The sequence below is a fragment of the Curcuma longa genome, chromosome 4 (assembly GCF_044706935.1).
Source record: "Curcuma longa cultivar G26 ecotype Majalengka, Jawa Barat chromosome 4, ITB_CL_G26_1.1, whole genome shotgun sequence".
In the NCBI taxonomy this organism is placed as follows: Eukaryota; Viridiplantae; Streptophyta; class Magnoliopsida; order Zingiberales; family Zingiberaceae; genus Curcuma; species Curcuma longa.
Window position 1 is genome coordinate 16,686,486 of NC_133864.1, and position 11,885 is coordinate 16,698,370.

General features: G+C 37.2%; 1 protein-coding gene and 1 pseudogene across 1 annotated transcript; both read left to right on the forward strand.

Moving 5' to 3' along the window:
• Positions 1 to 3,937: 3,937 nt before the first annotated feature.
• On the forward strand, positions 3,938 to 5,039 carry LOC141827694 (protein CUP-SHAPED COTYLEDON 2-like). The gene is made up of 3 exons (XM_074715009.1): positions 3,938 to 4,386; positions 4,455 to 4,720; positions 4,794 to 5,039. The coding sequence occupies exons 1-3, from the start codon at positions 4,185 to 4,187 to the stop codon at positions 4,959 to 4,961; spliced, it is 636 nt and encodes a 211-aa protein (XP_074571110.1). The 5' UTR covers positions 3,938 to 4,184; the 3' UTR covers positions 4,962 to 5,039.
• A 207-nt stretch (positions 5,040 to 5,246) lies between these two features.
• On the forward strand, positions 5,247 to 9,192 carry LOC141827181 (wall-associated receptor kinase 2-like; annotated as a pseudogene).
• The last annotated feature ends 2,693 nt before the right edge of the window (positions 9,193 to 11,885 follow it).

Below are 11,885 nucleotides of genomic sequence, written 5' to 3' on the forward strand. Positions count from 1 at the left end.
CTCTGGTGGTCGGCAAAAAATTTTCATGGGACCGGACCGACCACCCCAGAGATGTGGCTACTAGGATTATCATTAATACTTCACCTTGTACATGCTTATCGCGTTATTTTTCACTTCTTCAAATGTTATTAATATTTGGAGCTATAATTCAATTTTAGATTATTTTTAACATAAAAACCCATATTTTTTAATATATATATATATAGAACTACTTTTGAACAATTTTGAGAAATTCAAAATAGTTATTAGAGATGTGATTAAAGGGGTATAACTCAAGCTCCGTCAGTCTATTTAGTTAATGTGATGAGCCAGACTCAGCATGAACTGTCATGGGCAATGGTCTCATCATTCTTTTTCTAATATACAATGTAAATAAAAAAAAATTCAAAAAAAGTCCACAAGGAGGTATGTGGTAAACCAATCAAGTCATGTGGTAAACCAATCAAGTCGAGTCAGATTTTATAATATTCAAATTTATTTAATTAAATTATTTTTAAATTATTATTCGAGCATAATTTGATTTCTTTTTTATATATTTGAATTGGTTTCTTTTATATAAGTTTGAGCTCGATTTGTTTAGATATTATCAAATTCTTAATTCAAATTTATTTCATTATTTAAAATTTTTATATTTTAAACTTCTTTGGTGGTTGATTATTGAATTTGATAATATAAATTTATTTATTCATTTTGAAAAATTCTTTCTTTATTTAACATGTTAATAAGAATTTTATTAATGAATATGATTCATAAATACTGTTCATGAACGAGCTGAAGACATATATATTCAAATTTATTTATTTAATTTAATGAATTATTTAAGTTTGTTTATTTAATTGATATTGTATGTATTGAAAGAACATAAATACATTTGTATCAAATCGAACACCCACCATAAGAATAACAAGATTTAATGACGAAATATTAATTTCGTCGCTAAATCAATCTATATTAGCGACGAACATAAAGTTCCATTGCTAATGGTAGTTTTAGTGGAGGAAAATTTATCTTCGTTGCTAAATTAACGACTCAAATGTAAATTTCATCGCTATAGCAATGACAGAATTAATATTCCGTCGCTAGGTTTGCATTTTTAGGATTTTACTGCTAATTCCCCCCACGTGTGTTTAGGCTTTTTCTCCTCCCGGTGATCTCGCCTCTTGACTTTCTACGTATACCTGTCTTCGAGCACGTTGGGGTTTCTCCCTGGTAAGATCCATCCCCTCAGTAAGATTCACGGATTTGGGCCCGCCTTGGGCGAGCTCGTTGGCATCGGGGCTGGGTTGGTCGAGCTTGCCAGAACTAATTTTTACTTATTTACTAAATGCAATAATAATCTTTAGATTTTTATTAGTTTTGATAACACCACCAATTTATTTTGATGTATTTGATATATAAAGGATATAAGTTTGATTTTGATATATAATTGATGTGTGTATTAAGTGTTAGGAACTCCCGTTTGTTGAGTGGTATTTACCAAGATACAAGTCGAAGGATTATATATTGTATTAGATGTAAGAATTTAAATTTTAATATCTTTAATTGTTAATAATGATTAACTTTTCTAATTGTATATTTGATATGATTTTTTTAAATATGATGAGATGACTGTCGGAGTTGTATAAACGTCTCAGCCTGATACAAAAAGAGGTGAGATGGAGACTCTATCCACCGACCAAATAAATAAGATTTATTATGATGTAGTCAGTGTAAGAAAAAAGACCTCCATCCTCTGTATGATATTGGATCTCAAGCGAGAGTCGTACATAATCATGTGATGATCCCTCGGGATAGTGGTCATCCCAACAGATCATCTACTAGAGTAGAAACATTAAAACAAGAAAATCAACAATTGAAGAATCGACTCCCCACATCAAAGCAAGAATTTCAAGAGTCTCGGCAAGTCCAAATGAGATACAAATAAATTGGATGGGAAATGCAAGAATTCATGACTCGGATGAGTTAAACGTTGTATAATTTTGACTCTCATGAGACTCAGGACTCCTATGATCCTCACAATACTGATCAGTCATTGTTTGAGAGATGTGTTGACATTTTAACTTTTTCTTTTTTTAACACTCATGAATATCTAAATTAGATTTATTAATCTTCATAATAAATATATTTTTAATTATATTATACATGGTAGATAATGATATATTCTATATAATATCTAAATTAACATTCAGGTGTTAATCCTTTTTTATTATAGTGTAGAATAAGTTAAAATTTAATTTATTGATCATAATTGTAATGATGTAGTATTTGTTTATTTTATTAATAACCCATCTTATTATGTTTTTGCAGAATTCGATACTACTAATTAGATATTTGAGATATTTTTTATAATTTTGGAGCAGATTTATTTGTTATATTTGAAAAAAATGATAATCCCAGTAGCTACATCTCTGGGGTCATCGGCCCGGTCCCACGGAAGCGCATACGGTGGTCAATCCAGATGCCCAGCATCCTTTGATTGCGTTCCCCATTTGGAGGAAAATTTCTACAAATACGCCGTAGCTAGGGATCGAACCGCGGGTCCCTGAGTTACAATCCGGATGTCTTACCGTTGCACCATTGCCCCGGGGACTAAAATTGTAGTGGGTAAACTTTTTATAGTGATCGACCCCATCATCGAAACGGCCCCATATCAGAAAACCTCCTAAGGGATTTTTTGGAGGCACGGTACCACTAGGTTGATAAGAGCATACTGCCGAAACAGCACTTTAGCCAAGCTAACACATGAATCGTACAGCACCTCAGTCAACAAATATATGTTGTATGAGGATTCGAACTCGAAACCTCAAGCAACAGGTGTTTCCATGCTTACCACTTGGGATAAGACATTTCAACAAAAATTGTAGTGGGTAAACTTTTTATAGTGACCGACCCTACCGCCGAAACGGCTACATATCAGAAAACTCCCTAAAGGATTTTTTGGAGGCACAGTACCACTAGGTTGATAAGAGCATATTGCCGAAACAACACTTTAGCCGAACTAACACATGAATCGCACAGCATCTCAGTCAACAAATATATGTTGCTAAGTTATATTTGAGATATTTGATATTGTGATTATATAGTGATTGTAGTATTATGATTGATTAAATTGTTGTATTCTGATTGGATTGGTTAGTTTGTTGGATTGTGATTGATTTAACTTGTTGGATTGATTAATTTGTTTGATTAGTTTAATATGTTGGATTGTATTTGTATTATAAAAATCAATGGTATATCGTTAATTATATAAATAGGAAAAAATATGAAAATGGAGAAGTGTTGTCAAAATTTTAAAGGAAATTAGTGACAAAATATTTATTTTCCATCGCTAATTAATGATGAAATTAAATTTCCATCATTAATAATTAGTTACAACAATATTAATTCGTCGCTAGATCTAAGACGAAATAATACATTCGGTTTACTATCTTATCGATGAAAATTAAATATTTTATTATTAATTAATAATAAAATTTTAAATCTGTCGATAAATAATGTCAGTGATTGATTTTTTAATAATAAAAAAAATCAATCGTTATTCACAAATAGCGAACGATTAACATTGGAATATTATTCTATAGTTAGTGTTCAATATTCTTATAGTGACCTAAACTGCTCACGAACAGTCAATTCTATGGCACGATAAAATAGAATCTTCAGAACTAAGAACATGCATGTGTTTCTTCATGAAGTTAGTTCAATTCATTGGCTTACTGTCTTCCAAGCCAAGCCTGACACATATGCCTTGTCTTGTCTGGATCAGATCAATCATATGCAACCATTCCCATGCATCTCCTCGCAGGGCAAGAACCAAGCAAGAAGGATAAGTGCAGTACGCAACGCGGCGGCCATAATATCCTCCTCAATTATTGGATTTGGACGGGCCATCCGCCATGGCCTCCTCCTCGTCGTCGTCTTCCTCTATGGGAAACCCAGCGCCACCTCATCCAAATCCACACTCATTCCCTCGTACGCAACGACCCGGAAATCATTCCCTGTGTGAGCTGAGCGTGACACGAGCTTTCTTGTCGCTGCGGTCTTCTCCGGTTCCCCAGCGCCAGAAGCATTCGCCAATTCCCTTATCTGCGATTGCGACGCCTCCGCACGCTTCTCAATCTCTCGTGCACGAATTATAAGCGAACTTAATCAGCTCGTCCCCTCCCTTCCTTCCTCTCTGCCTTTATATGTATCTCGAGAATTCGATTCGCTCAAGCAGCTTTCGAGACATGGAGCTGAGGGAGATTACGTTCGCTCTGCCGCCGGGGTTCAAGTTCCACCCAAACGACCACGAGCTGGTGTGCCACTACCTCGCCAGGAAGGTCAGCGACCAGGAAAGGACCATGGTGGAGGTCGACCTGCACATTCAAGAACCGTGGGAGCTCCCAGGTCAGTCCATCGATCGTTATTTGAGCTTAGCTTGTTCATGGTCCTGACGGACGGCCGGGCTTGTGCAGATGCGGCCAAGCTGGGGGCGGACGAGTGGTACTTCTTCAGCTTTCGCGACCGCAAGTACGCGACCGGATCACGGACAAACCGCGCGACCAAGTCGGGCTACTGGAAGGCCACAGGGAAGGACCGAGAGGTCAGCGACCCGATGACGGGCGCGGCGGTGGGGATGAGGAAGACGCTGGTGTTCTATAGAGGAAGAGCCCCCAACGGGTCGAAGACGAATTGGGTGATGCATGAGTTCAGACTGGAGACGCCTCGATCTCCACCGAAGGTACGTACGCTGCATTACGCCAATAGAAAGATATTCTTGCAATCGGTTGCTGAACGATCGGTTCGTGTGGCAGGAGGACTGGGTCCTGTGCAGAGTTTTTGAGAAGAGGAAAGCAGAAAGAGATCAAGCAAGGGAGTCGGCCATGGAGGAGGAGGCGTTGACGAGCTCGAGATGGAGGGAAGAAGAATGGCTTGGGTTGCTGTCGGAGTGGGAGACGATGGAGAACGGAGTTGGGTTCTGAGCGTGTAATGGGAAGCATGGGCTGCACTGTAGATTATGATGTAATAGTTGTTAGCGCGTAGCTTGGTTTAATTCATGATTATCTGTCTTTTTTATTAAGAAGTTTTATTTTATTTAATTTAATACTAATTTGTTTATATAATATCACGAACCGAAGCAGAATTAATAATTTTATTTAATATTTAAATTGAAATTTTCATCGTTGTCGGTTCGGCGAGGTTTATGAGCACTCGTTGAAATCCTCCTCGAGGTAGCGATCGATCGATCTCGTAGATCCGGCGATCGAATGCTGCTGCTTCCGTTCCTAATCGTCTCGTTCTCCGCCGGCGATGCCTCCTTGCCTGGCTGCCCGACCACCTGCGGCGAAGTCCGCGTTCGCTACTCCGCCGCCGTCGGCCCCAACCGCTAGGGCGGATTTGGCTTGACTTGCGCCCGTCGCCGCCGGCAAGCCTGTCCTCGCAGCTGCCGAGGTCATCGACGTAACCCTGGCTTCCAGCTAGGCACGCATCTGCAACCGCATCTCGTGGGAATGCTACGACGCCGTTTTTTCTCCGGTATTCCCTTTCGGTTCTCCGACGCCCGCAACACGCTCGCCTACATGGAGGGCCTCAAGGACGCGGCGGTGGATACAAGAGCGGTTGCGTCTCCGTGTGCGGCGACTCCGGAGCTCTGGCTAATGAATCTTGGTCTGGCATCGGCTGCTGCCAGACCGCTATCCCCAGGGGGATGAGCTACTACGGGGTGGCGTTCGACGCCGACTTCGACAACTCTAATATGTGCCGGTTTGAATCCTGCAGCTACGCCGCCCTCGTCGACGAGGAGTGGTTCGAGTTCAGCGCCTCCTGCGTTACTTCAAACGATCTCATTCGAACTCCGGGCGGGCTCAGCTCATGCTGGGCTGGCCGATCGGAGGCGAGGCATGTGAGGTGGCCCGGCAGAACAGGACGACCTATGCGTGTGTAAGTGAACACCGCGACTGTGTGGACTCCGTCAGTGGCCCAGGTTGTCTCTGCAACTTCTCCACTGATTGTCAGGGGAGCTCCTACCTCAGTGATGGATGCCAAGGTCTATATTGTTTGATTTGTCTCTCATAACTTGAGGTGTTTGTCAAAATTCTAAACTCGAAGTCGTGATCGATAGGCATTGATGAGTGCAAAGACAAAGAGGATTATCCATGCTTTGGAGTATGTACAAACAAACCAGGGGAATACAGCTGTGTTTGCTCACCAGGGAAGCAGGGAGATCCTTTCACTGATGGGGTTTGCTATCGTGAGAGCCTTTCCTTGGCAATGAAGTTGCTCACTGGTAATTTCTTTCCCTTTAATTTGAGGTCAGATGCTGTGGTGCCACTTTGTAGGGCATGTTATAGCTCAGCTACTACATTGGATGACAATGGATGTGTAGATTAAGATGACTGAACATAGAATTCGTTTAGACTACATTAAGTCGTCAGCATCAAGCTGTGTGTGCGTAATTCTACATTATTTCTCCATTGACCTTTATATGCAAGGATATATCACTGGTAGAGATTTGTTCATAGGTTCAAATCTAGGTCTAATGCAACTGTTATTATTTGAGCTTGAGCCCACCTTGCAGTTGTCTTTATATTACATTAAATATGCATCAAATAGATCAAAATAGTCAACACATGAATACGACACCAAGATTTATGTAGAATTTCTTAGGGATGGTATAGACAAGGGAGGCAAGCATTATAACAAAGGGTTTATAGATGAAAAGAGTATAAAAAAATTAACCAACTTAAAATACCTGAAGAGTTCTATCTATCGGATTCTGGTTTTTCTTCTGGATTACATTTTCTGATGTGCATAGATTTACATCTTTCTCCGATAGAACAACTGCTGCGTACATCATCAAACACACTTCGCTATTAGCACAGATGCATGTGTTAAAGCCTAAAACACAATATATGTGCAAATACTATTACTTTAAAGCTGAACTCTAATAAGGTATGTATAAGTTGTGGAGCCAAATGACTGCAACTTTCACTTCTAGAAATGTCTCATGTGTTTGGCGGTTTGGGGCATTATGCAGTGCACAATGAAACGCCAAATTGTTCTTTGAATTTAACTGACCTTGACTTTAGAATTCTTAGATCGATCTTGTTAGTTGCTCTCTCAATATTTTAAATAGTTCCGTTGTCACCTTAGCTTTATATGTCTTTCTGACCTAACCTTCAACATAGCCCACCTGGCTATCAGTTTTACTAATTTAATCTTTTATTTTGTCAACCCTATAACCCTATTTATCCTGGGTGGTAGCTTGTCGTCTCAAACTCACTAGATTTGCAACTCTGCTGACTCAACATTATATGATCTGCAGATCTCAAGTTAGCATTCTGACACGTTATTCTGTCTTTACTATTTGGCTAGTCGAATTGTTCCGTCAAGCATCATGTCACTCAAAGAGGTCATCGTTTTTTAGAAGGATACCTCAACACCTGCAAATTTCATTATAAATTCCAATAACTTGGATTCATTGCTGTTTAACTTAAATTTATATTGCCAATAAAAGTGAAAAAAAATAGTGCAAGGAAAGGTTACTTTGACATTTTCATTTTGTTATATTTTCACCATGAAGTCAGTTGACTGCAACCTGTACAGTAGCTTTGCACCATATTTGTGCCACTTGAATGTCAATTGCATAGAGCTGTCTTGCTAGACGAAGTTACATTAGGATTAGATGCTCAAACTAGAAATTTATATCTAGAAGTAATTTCATTTTCATATGTGGTTGCAATTATCATATCTAGTAATGTTTGATCTGGCAAAATGTTTTATGTGCGGTTATCAATTGTTCCCATCCCCTAAAGGTATAAAAAATTCAAACCTGCTTAATATGTTCACCATTATACTACCAGAGTCAAAATATGAGCCGCAAAGCATATCAAATCAAGAAGCAATTAACCTTTTGAAGTGATAAAAGAAGATTAGCACTACAACTTGATGTGTTTGCATCTGTCATTAGCTTTGACAAGTTCTTATTATTCTGTTTTTGTAGGAGTCAGCTTTTGCCTTATCCTACTGTTTGGTTTTATTATTAACATCATGCATGAAAGAAGAAAAAATCGAGAGAATCAAAGACGTATTTTTCAAGCAAAATGGCGAACACTTGCATGCTTGAAGAGATGAAATTGCAACTAGGTGTTGATTCAAAATTTTTACTAGAGAAGAACTAGATCGAGCAACAAACAAGTTCAACAAGAATCGCATTATTGAAGCTGGTGGCCAATGAATGGTATACAAAGGAATCCTGAACGATAATTGGACTGTGGAAATAAAGAGACTTATGATCATAGTAAAGCTTTTGGACTGTTGCTTGGAGGTGGAACTACCAATGCTGGTCTACGAGTCCATCCCTAGTGGAACCTTATCCCAGTTTATTCATGCAAGTAGCAGAAATCAACCACTTCACTAGAAACTTGTCTAAAGATTGCACTGGAGTCTGCAGAAGCACTTGCCTAATTGCAATTGTCAGCTCTCCTTGATACTTAATGGTGATATGAAAATTTCCCACATAGTATTGGATGACACTCTGCAAAGCCATCAGATTTTGGAGACTCCATGTTGGTACCGACTAATGAGACTCAGTTTGCTACATTGGTGGAAGGGATTTGTAGCTTCTTAGACCCTGAATAGCTACAAACATGTCAATTAACTGACAAGGATGATGCTTATAATTCTGGGTGGTTCTTCTGGAAGGGAAAGAAAGTGATCTATCTTGAAGAGTCTGGAACAGAAACAAGTCTTTCTTTGAGCTTCATAGTGGCAATGTAGAGGGTAGAGTTGCTGAGTTTTTCGCTAATCAAGTCAGAAAAGATGCAGAAGCACAACTTCAAGAGTTTGCCAAGTTAATAGTGCAGTATCTCAGTGTACTTAGGAGAAGAAAAGCCACCGACAAAGAAGGTAGCAGAAGAGCTTTCAAAATTTAGAACATTGAATCAGAAATCCAAGGCAGAGAAAATCATGGTCAAGACTCAGACTCAAATGCATCCATGACCATGGTTACCCAATGAGACCGCGGAGATTGAGTCCTTGCTCAGTGAATGGATTGTGTGACAAACAATTGTGGAGATGCCAACAGAATAGCATAAATACTCATTCCGGTCCAGTCTTCCCGATGATCAAATTTAGAAGTTTTCCATCAAAAACCAATGAAAGAAATTACAATATTTGGAGGTCCATTAGAAGGATTCCATACATGGGTTTATAAATTGTGCCATTGAACATGAAACCAATGGGTCTTTAGCTTACAAACTAACATATTGCAGCATCATGCAACATCGCACATCATGAGGTCAAACAGGCGACGAATCTGGTTCAAATAATGGCGGGCAGCATCTTCGGTACAATCCACAGCAGCAGAGACACCACAAGCTGCATATTTGGCAGAAGATCAAATCAAATTACATGGCACGGCCAAAAGGCTGCACGTCAAGTGACACACTCACCAGGAATCCAGTAAGCCATAGGGGGGCAGTAGCGGTGCAGGTGCCGGAGGAAGCAGTGGCACCTCAGGATGAGAAAATGGTGGTGGTGGTGATGGAGGAGGATCCATTGCCATACAGGGGAAATCACCAACTAACCTAACCCTCCGTTGTGTAATATGACACTCCAGCTAACAGTCAGATCCTTGCTCCAAGAACGAGGGGCAAACAAACAGTCAGCTGTGAGACTAATGAAAACGGTTTAATGAACCAATCTATGATGTTTCAATGACTATAAAATTAACGGACAGTCCGGTGCACAAAATTTCCATCAACGTGGGATTCAAATTCATTATGTGCAGTTATCCTGCATTGTGTGAGCATATTTTCATGATTCAAATCTATGATTTTTAGATCATACAGCAGTAAGATGAAGTTAATTTTAGAACTTCTACTGGAAAACATTAAATTTAGAGGAAAATATCGTGGTATCAAATCATTTTAGTTTTTATGTTATCTTGCTTTTTTAATATATTTGTTTTTTTTAAATGCCAGTAGTTGGTTTGGTAAATAGGCAGGAGTTTAAAAGTTGTCGTTAAGATCTTCGACTTTAAACTGCGTTTGATTCGAGTATAAAACTAGTTGACATAAAGTAATTATTTATCAAGTTATGTCATTTTTCAAAAATAATAATAATCTTTATAAACATATGACTTAATTTGTATAGAGTTTAATTAATTCTTGATTCGGGTACAATATTTTTATTTTATCTCGTATAATTTTTCATTCACCTGAATGAAATAATACAATTTAAAGCGAAACTCTTATTTTGTCCTATTTTGTATAATATGCATTTTCACAAACCATTTTAAACAAATTTGATAAGAAAATAAATAAATTTAAATACAACTCACTTTCAATGGAATGGAGGGATATTTTAATATTAAATTACGAGTGGAGCCCTTTTTTAATAATGTTTGTAATTACCACCAAATTGATTTACACATCAACCACCAATGAGTCAACCCAATTCCCTGATCACCTCGACGGCGACACCGATGTGGCTACCCCAACTCCACTAGAATTGTCCATTTAGATTGGACCGGTCAAATTTATCCCGTCCAATAATTTAAATAAATTGAGTTAAAATTTTATAATTTATTTTAAAATAGATTCAAAATAATTCAGATGGACTAACCATTTAAATAGATTTGAATTAGTTCATGAATTAAAAAAATTTATTTTAAAAAAATTAAATTAAAATAGAAATGAAGGACTGTAATCTAAATTTAAAATTCTCACATTAATCTAAATTTTCAATTTGTCCCTGGAATTTTTTATTTTCTATTATGGCTTTAAAGTTGCACATAAACTACTTTTTTTCCACCTCACCTTTTCAGAAAACGTATATTAACCCTTAAATTGTTTTATTTATATCAGCAACAGCAAAAATATTCATTTTTGTCCATTCCAATGTTTTCACTTTATTTCCAAACGAAACAAAATTAATTTTTTAAATCTATAAAGATAATTTATTTAGATCAAACATATTAAACATCAATAAAATGTAATATATATATATATATATATATATAATATATATAATTTTATATTGATTTGTGCATTGTGTTAAGTGCGCGTCAGAATATTGTTGGAGAAGTAATATTTTTTTTATCAGGAAGAGTCACATTAATTTTATGTGTTGGTAATATACTTTAAATTAGATATTATTTAAGCTTCTGATATATGCATAGTGTTCAAAAATTTAAAAATATACATGAGATATATGAAGCTCATTGACATTCTTTAATATAGTAGAACCCGTCTTTAAACATTGGCTTGTTTATCCCTTTTAAATCAAAATACTACCATGTGACTTTCAGTAGTTTCAAAAACCTCTCATAAAATAAAATTACATATAATAGACCTATCTTAGAAAACCCACAGAAGCTATCCTTATTAATTAACACAATAAATCGCATACTAACACACCTATCTTTAATATGCGTGAGAATTTGAATTTAACTGTCTATTTACCCCCATTTCTAACCACACCATCTATCCTAACAACTCTCTCTGACTCAAGTTGACTACAAATCAAACACTTCTGCCGAGACACAACACTGACTTAATCTAATGATTCTTCCCAATATCAACTCTTACATTCCTTCAATATTTTCAAATATGATTACTTAAGAATCTAAAAGGTAAATTAAATCTGTTATAACTCAAATAATCATAATAAATTCAAAAGCTTTCCTACCAAAGATTAAGAGCTACGGATCAATATAACGACGAAAGGAAAAATACAAATACAAAAACCCGGATTGGATGCTAAAGAGAATCAGGAGAAACTTTTCAAAAAGATTAAAATCAATGTTCATCACTTGAAGAAGGTTTAACAGATGCAGACATGCATGGTAGAAATTTTTCAAAAAACTAGTCAGTTACACGAATGATTAAAATCAATTCAATAAT